The sequence below is a fragment of the Podarcis pityusensis genome (assembly GCF_964106645.2).
Source record: "Podarcis pityusensis genome assembly, chromosome: W".
Lineage (NCBI taxonomy): Eukaryota > Metazoa > Chordata > Lepidosauria > Squamata > Lacertidae > Podarcis > Podarcis pityusensis.
In genome coordinates, this window is record NC_138045.1 from 20,227,250 (window position 1) to 20,246,418 (window position 19,169).

Genomic DNA, 19,169 nt, shown 5'->3' on the forward strand with positions numbered 1-19,169 from the left:
CCCATAGATTAGGGGGGTGGTAAAACTCCGGAGGTAAGGCTAATAAAGACAGCCATCCCTGGAGATCAGCGCCCTCATATACCTCTGACCATATATTGGTCTTGAACAAATGTGCAGCATGTAATGGCCCTCATGGATACTGGGGCCGAGGTAACCCTGATACATGGCAACCCTGATAAGCATCAGGGGGCCACAGTTTATATCAATGCTTATGGGGATGGGGAAGAGCGTACCACTCAGGTGGCAGTATGTCTAGCTTTGGGAAAGTCTAGACCCTTTTGGGCAAATGTGTTAGTCTCTCATGTACCTGAATATATCATTGGAATAGATTTATTGAAAGGGAGAGAATTTCAAACCCCATGGGGTCAGTTCTCTTTTGGGATTCGGGCCATAATGCTGGGGAGGGCAAAGTGGACCCCATTAAAAGTACCACCACCTTGCAAAGAAGTATATGTAAAGCAATATCGACTGTCGGGGGGGCATAAAGAGATATCACAAACCATTCAGGGATTGCTGGAAGTGGGAGTTCTAAGACCAGTGGTCTCCCCTTTTAATTCTCCAGTACGGCCACTGAAGAAGCCAGATGGCACGTGGAGAATGACAGTTGATTATCGGCAATTGAATAAGCATGCCCCGCCACTGGCTGTAGCTGTGCCAGACATAGTGACCTTATTGGAACAAATAGAGAAAAATGCTGGTGCTTTGAGCCAGGGGGCCACCAGGTGGCGCAATGGAAGATGGCCGACAATAACATCTCTCCGACCCACACGAGGTAATTAAGAGGCTGCTATGGGAAGTATGCAGTCTTCCCAACCCCCCAAGGAGATGGGGGGGACTGCCTTGCCAGCGGTGTCCATAATGCACCCCCGGAATCGAAAGAAGGGGGTGCCGGACACTTGGCACGAGCCCTCAGTGAAGTCGGCTCTTCCTGACACTGTCTCCAATTAGCGCGTGCTGGTTCGCTTTAGCTCGGAAATATAATTGGAAACATATAATTGGAAAGAAGCTAAAGCACATACATCAAGCAAAGTTCGGGAGATAAGACTGCTGATTAATGGATCTCTGTGATCGGAGCGACGGACGGGACAAATAAATCAAGTGATGAACCACCATTAAGAGATTGGTATGTTTGGAGTGAAACGGAGGGGGGTGGAGGAAAAAACTTTTATTTTCTTTGCCTTGTGTGAGTATTAATAACCCTCCACCCCAGAAAGAAGATCGTTGCATGTTATTAATCACAAGCAGGAATTTAAGAACTGTGTGGAGTGAATTATTGATTAAAAGAGGATCGGTAAACATCGGAGTACGGAGGAAAATTTTATGACGCAGCTCTAAATGGCGTCTCGCTAAAACAGGCTTGTCTAAAAAAGATGGGGGGAGGAGGACCAGGATCATCGGAATGCGAATGATGATTGGAATGTGATCTAACCTGGCAGAGCCCTCTGTGATATATTTAGCAAGCCTGGGAAAATTAAAGGACAGACCGAGGATAAATTCTTTACGGAAGTGTGGAATGGCGTCTGTCCCTATGTGATATGATTTTTGGCAGTGTAAAGCCCACACAGAGGATATTTGTTTCCAACCCGCTTGTGAAGATTATCAGAGATCGCAAAGAAAGGAATATATGATAACAACAAGAAGATGAAGAAAGTAATAAAGAGACTATCTGGACAGAACTGGCTAGAACTGTCTAATTAAAGCAGCAATATAAGAGATGCTTGGACCCGTTCGGAGCTTGAAGTATGGGTACCCCCAACAAAATTAAAAAATCTGGCTGTATAATTTGGAATTAATGTGATTTGGAAATAATGTGATTTGATTGGCCTGTTAATAAAAATTATTTAAGATAGAAAAATGCTGGCACCTGGCATGCCGTAATTGATCTGGCTAATGCATTCTTCTCAATAGCAATTGCCCCTGAGTCCCAGGATCAATTTGCATTCACCTGGGAAGGCAGGCAGTACACCCTTCAGGTTTTACCACAAGGGTACGTGCACAGTCCCACGCTATGCCATGGGGTGGTGGCTAGAGACTTAAAGGAAGTTATACTGAACTCTACCTTGTTTATGGCCCATTACATTGATGATATTATGCTATCAGGACCTACAGAAGAGGAGGTTCAGCAGGGCCTAGCCATTTTAAGTGACCACATGAAAGCCTGAGGGTGGGAAATTAATCCCGGAAAGATCCAGGGACCAACACGACAGGTGCAGTTCATAGGAGTGATCTGGGCAGGACCTATGCGGCATATTCCTGAGAAAACCCTCAATGTAATTGCCACTTTGCAGGCTCCACGCTCCAAAGAGGAGGCTCAATGGCTGGTGGGGTTTTTGGAGGCAGCATATTCCCCATTTGGCACAGATATTGGGGCCAATTTACAATGTGACAAGGAAAAAGGCCCAATTTGAATGGGGGGAGCTGCAAGGGAAAGCCTTAGCTGAAGCCAAAGCCGCAGTAGCGACTGCCATGCCATTCGGACCCTATGAAAAAGGGCAACCTTTTGAATTGCAAGTGTCAACAGATAAGGAAATTGCTGTCTGGAGTTTATGGCAAAGGGGGCCAGAAAGGGAAGCAGATTCCTCTAGGGTTCTGGTCAAGGAAATTGCCCACTGCATCATACACTCCATTTGAAAAACAGCTTCTTGCCTGTTACTGGGCCTTGGTAGACACTGAGCGCTTAACTGGGCAAGACCCAGTAATGTTAAGACCTGCCATTCCAATCATGGCATGGGTTCAGGATGAATCTGTTAGTCCGAGAGTAGGACGGGCTCAGCAGTCCTCAATTGTTAAGTGGAAGTGGTACATTGCCTACAGAGCAAGGGTAGGGCCTAAGGGAGTCAGTGCACTGCAGGAGCAGGTCTAGCACTGACACCTACAGGGGAGGAGGTGCAAGAGAATTCTGTGGTCAAACTGGATAAAGTCCATTTCACAGATGGGTCGGCTGGATACCAAGGAAATGAGAGAGTGTGGTGCGCTGCAGCCATCAATCCTAAGAGAATCCCCAGCGATGGAGGTGCCCCCATAAAAATTAAGCAGCTAACACCTACCCACACGTTAAAGGGGTGGGGGAAGGTATTTGAGCAAGCTGAATTTGAACAGTCGTCCTCTGTGTGCTGGACTTTGCAGCGAATGAGCTCACAAGGAGTATTCTTACCAGTAACCCACCTCAAGGTATGGAAGGTTCAGCCATACGGTAAGCTACCCCTCCGGGCAATGCCTGATAGTGCAGGAGCAGATCTCATCACGCCTGAGGAAGTAGTGGTACCAGCTGGAGGGCAGGTAACAGTATCCTTAGGCATAGGGATTGCAGTGCCTCCTGGTACGTATGGGCGAATTGCACCACGGTTGGAGCTGGCCCTCAAGGGCATCCAGATACTAGGAGGGGTGGTGGATACTGGTTACCAAGATGAAATAAAAGTACTACTGCATAATATTGGTGTGCAATATGTGATTCTCCCCACAGGACAGTGAATAGCTCAACTTATCTGTGAAGAATAAGGATACCAACTATCCAGGGAGTAGCCGGTCCAAACCAGCCTACAAACAAAGGTAGCAAAGAGTCTGAATCAACAGATTCAGATTTCATGGCAGGACAAAAAGTATGGGTGGTGTATCCCAACCGGTCTGACCAACCAGGGGAAATAATTGGTAAGGGCCCGAGGACCACCTATTGGGTGCTGCTATCCCAAGCCAGCACTCCAATTTGTTTGGATTATGCTAAACTGAAGCAAACAGAATGATAAAACTCATTTTCAGAGTTACCTTAAATGTTTATTAGTTGGTATTAATTTTGTTTCTTTCATTTAGGATCTCTTAAGTATCCCACACGAACATGCACAAGCCTTTAATGATGAACAACCGATCTTCTCCCAAAGACAATGGCTCCCAGGCACCCAGGACAAGCGCATGAACAGAACGGGGCAAGGGGATAAGAACGATGTCCAGAAGAAGTGGAACACTGTCACCCAAATGAAACCAAGGATGTAAAGGAAATGGAACATGCCACGGGGTGGAATGTAGTGGAAATGCGGAAGACAACTGTATTTTGAGGGGTTAGGTGGCATGTCCCTTTCCCTTTAACATCCCCAGTTGGATTCTTGTGTTTCACACACCTGTCAGGAGTTTATTGGGTTCTTCTGTGTTGCAAGTACTGGCTGGATGCCGGCTGCAGGTAGTGGGAGACTCTCAGCCGCTCTGTATTAATCATGAGTAATGCCAGGTGCACTTGATTACATCAAGGCAGACTATAAAAGCCATAGGTGGGGGGGGGGGCGGTGAGCTTCTGCCCAGATCAAAGGACCTGATGCTGGGAGACCGACGGTCGGGGTCTTTCTCCTGCTGCTCTACCTGGGGGCTCCGGGCAGCTGAAGAGAAGATGTAAGAATAATTTTTTATTAACCGACCAATCACATCAAATCAAACCAAATTACATAAATTCCAAATTACACAGCCGAATTTTAAATTTTTGTTGGGGGTACCCATATTTCAAGTTCCGAAGGGATCCAATCAACTTCTTGCTTCTTACTGCTGTTTTAATGTCCACAAATCTAACCTTATGATGTTCACAGTACTATCCAGTCCTTATTATTTTTCCACATCTCTTGTTGTTTTCATATATTTTTCCTTTCTCTTTGTGACCTCTGATAGTCCAGCTGAAGAGGAGATTGGGTGGCCCCTGTCGGGTATGTTTTATGTTATGCTTTGTATGTTTGTTTGTTTGTTAATAAAACTGTTTTGGTTCCCCTTCCACCTCCTCATTCCTTTTGTCCTGATATTCTTTGAAAGAACTGCCGCATTTGGCAGCACAATTGCTTTTCATATTTCCCCTCTTTACTCTCTATTCAATTCTGATAATGACAAAATGTTTATTGTAAATCGGTGCTTTCTATAAACTATAGTCCTATCAGTGTTGTTAGATGTTCACAATTATCTTTCAAATACTCTACGAACTTATTGCAGTCTTTGTGAAACGTTTTGTCCCACTGGTTTCGGATTTTCCCAGTCAATTTCGCCAACTCAGCATATTCCAACATCTTTGTCTACCAGTCCTGGATCGTTGGTAAGTCCTGTTGTTTCCATCTCTGCGCTATTAAAACGCTTGCTGCAACAGTTGCATACCTAAACAGTTTTTGGTCTTTCTTGGGTATTTCCTTACCTATTATTCCTAATAAAAATGCTTCTGGTTTCCTTACAAATGTAACCTTTAACATTTTCTTCAGTTCATTATATAGCATATCCCAAAAGATTTTGAAATAAAAAAATTCCTTCCTGTAGCACCTTAAAGACCAACTAAGTTAGTTCTTGGTATAAGCTTTCGTGTGCATGCACACTTCTTCAGATACACAGTGTATCTGAAGAAGTGTGCATGCACACGAAAGCTTATACCAAGAACTAACTTAGTTGGTCTTTAAGGTGCTACAGGAAGGAATTTTTTTATTTCGACTATGGCAGACCAACACGGCTACCCATCTGTAACCAAAAGATTTTGACTTTATTACAAGTCCACCACATGTGGAAAAAGTTGCCTTCCTTGACTTTGCATTTCCAGCATTCCTTATTTTTACATTTTTGCATTTTAGATAACTTAGTTGGTGTTATATACCATCTATACATCATTTTCATCACATTTTCTTTCAATGCAGTACATGCTGTAAAGCTAAATCCCTCTTTCCATAAATTTTCCCAGTCTTCTAGATGAATATTATAGCCAAAATCTTTTGCCCATTTAATCATAACCACTTTAACTTCATCATCTTTGGTGTGCCATTCTAATAGTAATTTATACATTATTGATAATTTCTTCTTACCATCCAACAATTCTGTCTCTAGCTTTGATCTCATCTTTTCAAAGCCATTACCTATCTTGTCCTCACTGAATACTTTACCTACCTGGTGGTGTTGCAACCAGTCTATCATCAGATCTTTAACCTCCTCATAAGGTCTTAGCTTTGATTTATTATCTACTTTCATCAATAGATCTCTGTATGTTGCCCAGTCTCCTTTCATATTTACTTAAGTGCTATCGCTTCTAATGGTGAAAACCACCATGGTGTTTTTCTTTCCAGCAAACTCTTATATCTGTTCCATACCTCATAGACTTTCTTATTACGTGGTTTAAAAAACCTCTATGAACTTTGACTTTATCATACCACAAATATGTGTGCCAACCAAATCTATTGTTGTGACCTTCTAAATCTAGAAGATCTGTATTTTTTAACAAAATCCAATCCCGTAACCAACAAAGGCATGCTGCTTCATAATATATATTTAAATCTGGCAGTGAAAATCCACCTCTCTCATTAAGATCTGTAAGTAATTTATATTTAATTCTAGGCTTTTTCCCTTGCCAGATAAACTTTGAAATCACTTTCTGTCAATCTTTAAATTGTCTCAGTCCGCTGGTCACTGGGATTGTTTGAAACAAAAATAGCATATTGGGTACAACATTCATCTTGATTGCGGATATTCTGCCCCAAAGGGACAGTTTCATCCTTGCCCACACCTCTAAGTCTCTTTTAATCGCATTCCATGTCAGTATGTAATTATCCTTATATAAATTAATAGCTTCTGCTGACATCCAAATTCCTAAATACTTCACCTTCTTTACAATTGTTATTCCTGTCTTACTTTGCAGTTCTACAGCCTTTTCTTTATCCAAATTCTTAACTATCATTTTCGTTTTGGCTTTATTCAGTTTGAAGCCTGCTAACTGTCCAAATTCATCAATCATTTCTAAAACTTCTGGTGGTTCCTCTACTGTCAGTACCAAGTCATCTGCAAAGGCTTTAAGTTTGTATTCCTTAGTTCCAACTCTTATACCTGTTATTTTTCCACACATTTTTATCCTCTTTGTTAGGATCTCTAGGACTGTAGTAAACAATAAAGGTGACAACGGACACCCCTGCCTAGTTCCATTGGTTGTGTAAATATTATCTGTCAAGACATTATTCACTATTAGTCTTGCTCTTTGCTCAGTGTAAATAGCTTGTATGCCTTTAAGGAAGGAGTCGCCCATATTCATCGATTCCAATTTTTTTATCATAAATTTCCAAGAAATATTATCAAATGCTTTTTTCTGCATCAATAAATACTAACCCAGCTTGTTCATCATTCCTGGCCTCAAGATATTCCAGAATATCTATTATATTTCTTACATTGTCCTTCATCTGCCGGCCAGGAAGAAAACCAGCCTGGTCTTCATAAATCACATCCATCAAAGTATCTTTTAATCTATTTGCAAGGTTACTAGTAAAAAGTTTGTAATCATTGTTTAATAAGGATATAGGTCTGTAATTTTTGACTTGTCAATGATCTGTGTCTTGTTTTGGAATCAGTATGATATATGCCTCCTTCCAGGATTCAGGAACTTTACCATTTATCAATATATTATTCATTACTTCCTTTAAAGGGGTTGTCAGTTGTTCTGTTAAAGCTTTATAATATTTTGCTGTAAATCTGTCAGGTCCCAGAGCTTTTCCAATTTTCAGTTGCTTTATAGCCATCTGTACTTCTGCACTGGTTACCAAGCAATTCAACTGTTCTTTCTTTTCTTTCAGAATCTTCTGCAGTCCATTTCTCCCAAGGTACTCTATTTTCTCTTTACTAAATTTCTCTGCTTTATATAAATTTTTATATTTTTTTGGAAATTCTTCCTGATTTCTCTGATTTTCTATTAATTTCTCCTCAATTTAGTTACTGTATTTTGCTTTGCTCTTTTTTTAATTGCACGCTAGTAGTTTACCAGGTTTATTGGCAAATTCAAAATTCCTTTGTTTTAGAAATTTTATCTTCCATTCAACTTCTTGATTTATCATTATTGAAAATTGGGCTTGCAACATTTTTATATTCTGCTTAACTTTATTACCAGTTGTTTTTTGCTAACTACTTTCCCCTTTCCATAATTTGTTTTAAAATCTCCTTTCTTCTTCTCTCTTATATTCCTTTTAAAAACATTTTGTTGTATTAGGAAGCTTCTCATAGCCGCTTTACACAGTATTCAAGTCCGTACCTTTACTTAAATTTATCTCAAAGTAATCTGCAAGTGCTTTCAGGGCCTTCTTTGTAACCTCCTGATCATCTAGGAAGCTGTCATTCATTCTGCACCTGAAGGAAGTTTCCTCAATACCTTTCAACTCCCAAATTATTGAATTATGAGCTGAGAGAGTTCTTGGAAGAACTTCAACTTTCATAACTCTTGGTGTCAAGTCCTTGGAAGTCCACATATATTCGATTCTTCCTGAACTTGTAATTTGGTTCTGTAAAGTGAGTGAATTGCTTTTCTAATGGGTGCTTCAACCTCCATATATCAATCAAATCATAATTTTCTGCTAACATAAAGAATGAGTTGGGTAATCTCCCTTGATTTGTATCCCTTTTCATTCCTGTCCTGTCCATTTCCATTGAGACCACCCTGTTAAAATCACCCATCAATATAATTTTTTGGTCCATATGTTCAAATAAATTCTCCTCTAATGATTTATAAAATTCTGATTCCCCTTCATTAGGTGCATAGATTCTTACTACAATCAACTTCTCATCCTGCAATGTGACCTGTACCGCAATTATCCTCCCGTCCTCATTCTTGAAGATTTGCTGCGGATCATAATTCTCCCTTATATACAAAACTACACCTCTACTTTTATTAACATCTGATGAAATAAATTCTTTACCCAATCTCTTATTTGTCAGAATTCTTCTATGTTTCCTTGCAACATGAGTTTCCTGTAAACAAATTATATCTAAATTTTGCTTTTTTAATACATGTTCAGTTTTATTTCTTTTCACTTTATTATTTAGTCCATTCACATTCCATGTTAAAATTTTCAGCCCCATTGTGATGTTGCTTAAATTTAAAATAATAATTTTTAATTTTTATGATTCTTCTTTTTCTTCATCCAAATCTTTTTCTTCCTCTCCCAGCGCTAGTGTTTCGTTCTGCTTTTCCCCAAGCTCCTTTGCATACTTCCTCCAAAATTTTGCAATGTCCTGTGGGTTTTTCATTTTGAATTTCTTGTCTTTATAAAAGGAGATCCCCTCCGGGAACTCCCACTTATACATAATTTTGTTCTTCCTTAGAACATCAACCAAGTCCTTGTAAGCTTGGTGTTTATTCCTAAATCTTTGGGGGACTTCTTTATAAATTATGATAATCTTTTCATCTATGCAGAGTTTTTTCTCTTGATTTTTCCTTAGAATTAAATCTTCCATTTCTCTAGAATTGGAAAAAAAATAGACAGTCTCCTGAGATTCCCCCCCCCCCTTTAGTCGATTTCATTTTAATTCTAAATATTTTATCAATTGTAAATGCCACATTTTCATTTCATTTTTTACAATTTTGCAATTTCAATGATTAATCTGCTTTTACTATCTTCCCCCTCCTGTTCCAGCACACCTCTGAATCTCAAATTCAATTCCTTTTGCTTCATTTCAAGCATAGCAAGTGTCCAAGGTCTCTTCATGCAGTTTTGTCAACTCTGCTACTTCTTGTTTGGTTTTGTCCCTATCTCTCGCCTCCTTGATTTCTTTCTGAACTTTTAAAACTGAGTCATCCAAAGACTGTGTCTTGGTCCTCACTTCATTTACTTGTCCTTTTAATTCTGCAATAAAAAGGTAAAGGGACCCCTGACCATTAGGTCCAGTCGTGACCGACTCTGGGGTTTCGGCGCTCATCTTGCTTTATTGGCAGAGGAAGCCGGCATACAGCTTCCGGGTCATGTGGCCAGCATAACTAAGCCGCTTCTGGCAAACCAGAGCAGCGCACAGAAACGCCGTTTACCTTCCCGCTGGAGCGGTACCTATTTATCTACTTGCACTTTGACATGCTTTCAAACTGCTAATATGACTGGACCTAATGGTCAGGGCTACCTTTACCTTTAAGCACTTTGTTGGATAAAAAAACCTCTTAAGATCGCTTTACTCACATCCCTAACCGTTTTTATATCCGTTCCTTGATTTAAATTAAATTTAAAATATTCTTCTAAAGTTTGCTTGGCCTTCTGTACTATCTTTTCATCGTTCAGCATGCTCATTAAGTCACCATCTTTTAGTTCTTTCCTCCTCTTCTTTAAACTTAGCCCATACTGGGTTGTGATCTGAGATTGTTCTTGGGTGGATTTCAACTTTTATCATATTACACAATAATTCTTTAGAAGCCCAGATTGCATTTATTCTTCTGTCTGATTTCTGGGAATCCGAGTAATGAGTAAACACTTTCTCTATTGGATGTTTAAACCTCCAGGTATCATTCAAATTCAGGAGGTCTATTAAATGAAAGAAGGAGGCTCGGAGTTTATCTTGTCTCAATGGTTTTTTCCATTGCTGTTCTGTCCATGCCCGGATTGACTACTCCATTGAAGTCACCTAGTTCTACTGCTTTTTCTTCCAGAGAGTGATCAAATTCCGCTTTCCTTTCATTTGGTGCATATATTCCAATAAGTTATTTTTTCAGTTTTGCTCTTTACCTCAACAATCAACAATCACACAATTCTACCTTCTTCAAAGCAGTTTAGGTTCCAACTGCGGTCTTACATAGATCACCACCCCTCTCTTCCTTATTTGATGAAATAAAATCTAGTCCTAATCTTTTATTGATTAATACTCTTTTATGTTTTTTCGCAACATGAGTCTCTTGGAGGCAAATAAAATCATATGTTTGCTTTACCAAAATATGTTCTACCTTATTCCTGTTTGATTTTTCATTTAGGACATTCACGTTCCAAGTAATAATTTTAAGATCCATACTTTATTTCCAACCAATAATACAGCAATTTAAAAAGAAAATATCAACGCAACCAAAATTTCTCAATATACACCAGAAACTTTTACTTAATTTCTGAGCTGGATTCCCAGATTAGCTTCTGTTTGCTGTGGCCATTGACTCCTATTCCTCTGGCTCCCCCCCCCCCCGGAGTTGTCTCTTTCCTCCAAGCTCTCTCTTCTAGTGCCGACAGGCACTTTCTTCGTTTACCTTTGAAGAAAAAGGAGATGTCTTCGGGGTACTACCATCTATACTCCACTGCCTTTGCTTTCAAGGCCTCAGCTAGAGGTTTATAATTGTCTCTTTTTATCAATCAATTTGGGATAATTTTGTGAATAATAATGTTGTTTCCTTCAATATTTAGTTTCATCTTGTTACTAGTTTGAAGAACTTTATTTCTAAAGTCCATAGAATTAAAGGAAACTGCCGGCCAGTTGTTCACTTTGGCTACACTTGACTTGACTCTAAAGGCTTTGTCTATTTTTGGTATTACTTCTGATTCCTCCAGTTCTAACCATGCTGCTAGTTCTTTAGGAAATTTTTGTTCAATTATTTCCTCTGCATTCTCCGGTAAGCCTCTAAATCTCAGTGTATTCTCTCTCCTCTGCATCTGCAGCATTGCTATGGAATCCAAAGTTGTTTCCTGGATTGCCCTCAAGTCTGCTGGTTCTTTATTTTATCACATTCCCTTTTTATCTCAGTTTTCATTCTGAATTTTTTTTTTTGTGAGCTTCATCTAAATTTTGTGTTTTTCCCTTAAGGTCCTGCACTGTTTTGGTTAATTCAGAGTTTTTTTGAATCAAAATTTTCACCTGGATTGATAGTTTTGTGATTTTCATCAATTTTGACCCCCCATCGAGACAAGGTTTCTTCTGTCATTTTTGCATTCTCATTTACATTGTTTTTTAAATCTTGGCTTCAATATTACCAGATCAATGAACTATTTAAGTTGGACAAGAAAAATGGTTTTGCAAAGGAAAAAAACAAACTGGAAACACAGTTGTTAGATACTAATGTTAAAAATTTGTCTAAAATGTATAATTTATTGTTGGAGTGGCATACAAAGGATGAACAAGTGAAATCTGTGATGATAGATTGGGCAAGGGTTCTTGGCCATAATATAATGATGGAAGATTAGGAAAAGTTGTGGAAGAAAGGTGTAAAGTTCACTGCATGTACCGTGTTCAAGGAAAATATTATGATGTATAGATGGTACTTAACCCCAGGAAAATTAGCAAAAATTTATCAAATGAGTGATAATCTATGTTGGAAATGTAAAGAAAAAGAAGGTACCTTTTACCATATGTGGTGGACGTGCCCAAAGGTGAAAGACTTCTGGGGAAAGATATATAATGAATTGAAAAAAGTGTTGAAATATACATTTATTAAGAAACCAGAAGCCTTTCTACTTGGGATAATAGGAATGGAATTGCCAAAAAAAGATGTTAGATTGTTTTTCTATGCCACAACTGCAGTGAGAATTTAAGTAGCCAAAAACTGGAAATCACAAGAAATACCTACGGTGGAAGATTGGCAGATGAAAATGTTGGACTTTCTGGAGCTGGCAGACCTTACTGGAAGAATCCGTGATCAGAGGGAGGAGAAATATCAAGAAGATTGGAAGAAATTTAAGGATTATTTAGCTAAATATAATATTTTATAAGTAGACATACTTGCAAGTATTAAATTGGCTTAGGATTAAGAGATATGGAATTGTATAATATTATGGTTTGAGTGATGTATGGAAGTGAGAGCTGGACCATAAAGAAGGCTGATCACCGAAGAATTGATGCTTTTGAATTATGGTGCTGGAGGAGACTCTTGAGAGTCCCATGGACTGCAAGAAGATCAAACCTATCCATTCTTAAGGAAATTAGCCCTGAGTGCTCACTGGAAGGACAGATCCTGAAGCTGAGACTCCAATACTTTGGCCACCTCATGAGAAGAGAAGACTCCCTGGAAAAGACCCTGATGTTGGGAAAGATGGAGGGCACAAGGAGAAGGGGACGACAGAGGACGAGATGGTTGGATAGTGTCTTCGAAGCTACAAACATGAGTCTGACCAAACTGCGGGAGGCAGTGGAAGACAGGAGTGCCTGGCGTGCTCTGGTCCATGGGGTCACGAAGAGTTGGACACGACTAAACGACTAAACAACATGGTTTGAGAACATGATGAAAAGTAAGGAAGTTAGTATTCTGAACTAGTTAATTATATTAGAAAATGTATACTGGAAAATTGCTAAAATGAGTCTTAATGAAAATCAGTCAGGAAGGCTCTGAGGAAGTCACCTAACAATGTATATTAGGTTAGATTTGGACCGGAAGACAATTTCTATGTTTGTTTTCTATATGTTTTGCCCTTTTGTGTTATGTTGTATTTGTCAAAAATTTGGAAAATTAATTAAAAAAATTGAAAAAAACACCATTGTTTTTTAAATCTTCAATATCTTAAGCCTAAAATTAATTCTAATATCTAGCGTTGAGTCCAGATCATTGGCAGAACGTCTCCTAATTTGAGATGCTGAAACTACTGAAGGGCCAGGATGTGAAGGCTTTTTATTATTCATTACTATTAATTTTCCCTAATGATTCAAAATAGATTACCCTGATTCACTAATTAACCTTAAAAATTGATTACACCCTGGGTTTCAATTGATTTCCACCATTTTTCAATAAAAAACACACCATCAACCCTCTCTAATAATTCAAATTAATACCAATCTTACAGTCACTGATTCTGTCTTAATTTAAACATTAGTATCAATTCTAGGCTTCGATTAAATACATTTTAGTAACTCCATAAGATGACTTTCATTCAAATATATAGAATAACACGCACTCAGTAGGGAACACCCTCTCTCTCTCTCTCTCTCTCTCTCTCACACACACACACACACACACACACACACACGCGCGCGCACACACACACAGAGGAATAGAAAGAAAGAAGAGGAGGAGGAGGGGAAAAGGGGAATTATAATAAATAGAATAAGCTGAGAAAGAGGTAATGGAGGCAAGTGGGGAATGTGGTTGAGAGTGAGGAGTATGTAAGGGTAATAGAGTAATAGACACAGCAGAGGAGCACGTTCAGTTTGAAAAAGCACAGTGTAGTACTCTTGAGCAGCCACTGGGTGTCACTCTTCCAATAAGCTCAGTCGGTGAGGTGCAGATTTTTGTTCGATAGATGTCGCCCTTGGAAAATCACTCACTTGTCTACGTTTTCAATTTAAGCTTTCAGTGTCTCTTGATCCAGTTCATTTCCATTTCGCGATGCAAAAAAGATGTCGGACTGCATGAGTCAGCAAATACACAATCAGTCCAGCCTAAACGTCACAGTGACCAACAAGAGGAAACTGGGAATAGGGACTGCCTTGCACAGTAACTCTTGAGAGGGTGGATAGATGTTTGGCAAATTCCGGCTTTATAAGCCGCTCCACCACTCAGCCGTCAGTGTATCTTTGTGCAACCACCACAGGCTGCAAACAGCTTCTTATTTTTTGTTGCCTGGTGGATGGAGTCCTGACCTTACTACCTCTTCTTAGTTGCTTTGTCTCCTTTTTTCCTAGTCAGCTACCGAGGATATATAAAAATGAAATGAAATTATATATGTTCTGCAGAGTCTCCCTGCTTCTTGCTGGTCTCTTTTTTTCCCGTTGTTGGGAATGTCTCTTTATCTCTTTTTGTCTCAGTTTGTTCCTCTCTGCATCTCTGTCGCACCGCTAATATTTATATAAATTCATAAAGTGTTCATAGCATCAGTATAATAAGGCACAAATAATTTGGGTTTTTTAATGGAGTAGACGTCCTTCATCTCAAATCATTCCGTTGTAGCTCATTGTCAAATAAAAAAAAAATTCCGGAAAGCCTTCATTTCTTCTAAGCACATTGTACTGCATAAATTCATTTATTAATCACTAGGTAGCAAATTCATTGATTGTGTAGGCTAATCAGTTAGGTGTGCTTCAATCTGTCAGAAGTAAAGCCTCTTACATACCCGCGTACTTGGGCTTCTCGGCAGCAGAGGATCACTGGATCTAGTGCCCGAGAAGTTCTCCCTCTCCCTGCCGTTCAAGGGTCCTCTTCTCTGCACCACAGCAATTCCATTTCATCTCGGGATCCCCTCCCAAGACTTTGGGGTTCCCGTAGCCTTGGTCCCCCCCTTCTTAGCTCCGCTACCAAACATGTTCTCCCCCAGTGCGGGAGAGTGGAGGAGATGCGTCTGTTCATGAGTAGCGATCAACCGGAAGTCCTCATGCTTTTATTTTTAAATGGTGTATGAACTTTCCTTCTGACTTGATTTTCTGCCATTACCACAAGCCATTTCCAATAAATTGCATAAAACAGGTAAACTGTACTAAAGTTATCCAGATTGCACTACATATATTTGGAAAGAACTATGATTTTAAAAGTTAAAAGTGTTTAAAATAAAGCTTAAAAACTAAATGAGCAAGTAAAATAGTTTATAATCATTTTTCACATAATATGCAGCCTTTGCTGTGTTTAATGGAGAATTCAGCCTCAGTTTGGACATCCTCAGAAGAAACGGATGGCCCTCAGGGCTTATTTCTCCTGTGGCATAATGAGTTCATAATGTCCGACTTGGCCATCTTGCTTTAGCTGGTCTAGCAATTCTTCTTTGCGCCTCTTTCGGCTAACCACCAGGTATCTATCACGACCCTGGCCATGGGATTTACTCTTAAGACCATATTTTTGGGCTATCTGATGTATCTGTTTGCGTTCATCATTGGTCAATTCTGTCGAGAAAGTCAGATCAATTTTACTGTCTGAGAAGGCATAATTCTGGATGATCTGTTCAATATCTTTCTTTGTGATTTTCAACTCCCTTTCAATGTCCAGCCCAAGCCCTTCCCTTTTGAACTGTTCCTTCACAGCAATCGGCTCCCGGATCCCTTCTCCACTTTTGCCCAAGCCGCCACCCGTCCAGCCCATTTTCCTTAAAATCTGATTCCCAATGTTATCTTCCTTGATCTGCTGCTTCAACGCTTCTTCTGCTGATCGCCCACAGATCTCATTCCTTGAGATTACATCTTCAATAGTGCCTTTTTTCAGGTTGTTGACAACTGTTGGCTGGGTTTTCTTCAGGATTTTGACAGCCTCTTCAGCTGCAACATGCTTGACAGTCTTCTTGACTCCAATTGATTCAGCTATTAATTCATTTTCCAGCAATACCTTGCACTTCCACCGCATCCCTGTCATCCTTTCAAAGACGTACTCCACAGTCATCTTGTTGAACTGAGCTGTGTCATTCAGCGTGCACACAGGGTTCATGGAGTTCTCATATACAACAAGGTCCTTCAGATCCTTCTTCTTGGCAGAATCTCGGGCAGCCTCACCAACTTTCTGAACATGGACTGCTTTGGTGACCCCAGCATTGGACTGGGTCTTCTGGAGAATTTTCAGTGCCTCGTCTGCCGCAGCATGCTTGCTGGTTTTCTTTGTGCCATACCCTTCAGCTAAAAAGTGGTCCTGTAGATAGACACTGCAGTGCCACAAGCGGTTTGGCATCAGGACATATTTGTATTCAATGGTCATTTTGTTAAAAGAAGCTGAATTGTTCAGAATCCCAATGGCATCACTGGCGTTTTCTGTGAGAACAAAGTTAGTCCAATGTTTGGCTGAACTGGGACCCTGCTGTGTGTTGGTGGTTGGCTGCCCAGGTGTGCATTCTTTCATGGCAGCAATAAAGTCATCTAGCTGCTTGAGAGCTGGCGGGAATTCAAGGGGAGATGTGCCACTCTCACACAGCACTAAATCCTCCTGGGTGGTGTTCTTGAACTTCCGCTGGGCAACTTTAACCTCCACGGGCTTTTGCAGCAGCATCACTGCTAGTTCCGTTGCTCGGTCCCTGGATCCGTTTTTGCTGCCAGCATACCCTGTGGTCAGATACACATTCTGGCACCTCACCTCACAAGCAAAGCCATCTTTTAGGAGCTTCTTGTTTTTGGGAAAATCCCCAGGGGAAAGATCTTTCAAGGGAGAATAAGTATACTCAGGGTTTGTCTTGCAAGCCTGTATGGACCGTGTCAAGAGGTAAGTGTAGTTAATTTTGTCTGTCCCACTGCTAACATCAAAGCTAGCAAGACTCTTGTGGACTGCCATTACAAGTTTGTTAATGAAACACTGCTTGGCTGTTAGAACTGACTTGGGAAACATTTCAGAGGTGGCCTGGAGAAGAGAAGCCCCCACCGAAACCGCTGCAACACCACTACCAGAAGAGTCTTTGCTTTTAGAAACTACTTTGGCTTGTGTCTGGCTAGCCTGGCTACTTCCATAACCTAAACTCATTGAACTGGAACAATGAGTGCCCCCATCCAGCATGTTGAAGCTGCTGAAAACCCGATCGGCATAGTTTTGTATTTGCTGGGTTGTGATGTTCTCACTGGCCACCTGCACTTGGTTCTCTGAAGGTGGCTCCATTCCTCCATCTTGAGTGTTGCTAGCTACAAAGTGTATGGGTTCAAAACGAGGCCTGACCCAGAATTTCGGAGGCTGCTTTCTCAGAGGTTCAACACCTGTGCAATGCAAGAAGTTAAAAGATAATTTTTAATAGAAAAAAATTAAAAACATTGGTGAAATATAGCTTTTCTCTGCAGGCATGAGGACTTGTAACTTTGTTTTCCCCCCCAATGTTCGTTTCCCCCTTAATAATACTTCTACAATTTAAAGTTGACAGAAGCACATCTTGTTTGTTACTCAAAAGAAAGTGAAGTCAGACACACCATTTATTGATGAGAGGTGGAATAATGTCACCAACGTGACTGGCATCCAAACATCCCACCACTTTCAACCCTACGATGAAAATCATATACTGGTTAGCAAAACAGCAAATGCTGAAGTGCCACAAGTTAGCATCACACTTAACGAGACATCTAGGACTAATGAACATATGTACAGTGACCCTTCTGAAGATGGTAGTTCATCAAATGATGATCCAAGGCCACCAGAAGAACTGCTTCCATTCACACTAAGTTTAAAATAAATGTAATTATATGTTTAAGATAAATGATTTTGAAATAATAAAAAATTTCCTCACTCGTTAGCTTACATCAGACAATATTTTATGGTTCATATTTTTGTCAGCGTTTAATGCAACTTTTACTCAGTTTTTGTTTAATGATAACTTATCTCTTGTTTTACAATGAATATTGATTGTTTGAGTAATAATAAAAGGTGAAAACTGGTATATTGCTTGTCATACCCGTTACGTAACAGCGCCACATCCGTTATAGAAAAAACAAGCATTTTTTAAATTATTAGAAATCATTTCCTTTGCAAACAGTTCACATTGAAAATTTTATCAATCCTGCTGTATGAAAAAAATTACTTACCTGTACTTACCTGAGATTTTTAATAAAGCATCAACAAAACACCTAAGTGCAAATCATGTCACATCCATTACAAGCATGACTGCAGATAGAAAACTTGTTCATAAAATTGAACAAAAATTTGCAGAAGTGTAAATGAGATACTAAACTCATTTACAGTAAACAGCCTTGGCCCAGTATACCTGAAGGAGTGCCTCCATCCCCATTGTTCAGCCTGGACACTGAGGTCCTCCTCCAAGGGTCTTCTGCTGGTTCCCTCACTGCAAGAAGCAAAGTAACAGGGAACAGGGAACCAGGCAGAGGGCCTTCTCGATAGTGGCACCCTCCCTGTGGAACACCCTCTCTTCAAATGTCAAATAAATAACTACAGTGGTGCCCCGCAAGACGAATGCCTCGCAAGACGGAAAACCCGCTAGACGAAAGGGTTTTCCGTTTTTGAGTTGCTTCGCAGGACGAATTTCCCTATGGGCTTGCTTCGCAAGAGGAAAATGTCTTGCGAGTCTTGAGATTTTTTTTTCGCTTCCCCCCCCCCTTTTTCTAAGCCGCTAATAGCCTTTTAGCAGCTAAGCCGCTAAGCCTTTAATAGCCGCTAAACCACTAATAGCGCTAATCCACTAAACCGCTAATAGGGTTGCTTCGCAAGACGAAAAAACCGCTAGACGAAGACACTCGCGGAACGGATTAATTTCGTCTTGCGAGGCACCACTGTACATTAACTTTTAGAAGACATCTGAAGGCAGCCCTGTATTAGGAAGTTTTTAATGTTTGATGTTTTAGTATGTTTTTATATATGCTGTAATGTATATGTATGTTCCCACCCATTGTGGAGAAGGCACACGAAGAAAAGCCGCAGATTGCAGGGTCCGGGTAGGTTCATATGGGGAGAGGCAGTCCTTGAGATATTGACGTCCTGACCCTTTTAAGACTTTATAAGTCAAAACCAGTACTTTAAATGGGTTTGACTGCAGTGTAATGCTTGCTTACACACTGGCTAGGCAGCCAGGCAGCCATTCTGTTTGCTCAGGGCTGCTTGCTGCCTGCCCATAACACTTACTCAGAAGTAAGAT

At 40.2% G+C, this 19,169-nt stretch overlaps 1 protein-coding gene across 1 annotated transcript in view; it reads right to left on the reverse strand.

Annotated features, from left to right (window-relative positions):
• Positions 1–13,724: 13,724 nt before the first annotated feature.
• Positions 13,725–19,169, reverse strand: part of LOC308467735 (NF-kappa-B-repressing factor-like) — a 32,832-nt gene continuing 27,387 nt past the window's right edge. Inside the window, exon 3 of the mRNA XM_080989430.1 lies at positions 13,725–17,289. Within this exon, the coding sequence (XP_080845556.1) occupies positions 15,317–17,289 (1,973 nt within the window). The 3' untranslated portion in view covers positions 13,725–15,316. The remainder of the gene's footprint in view (positions 17,290–19,169) is intronic.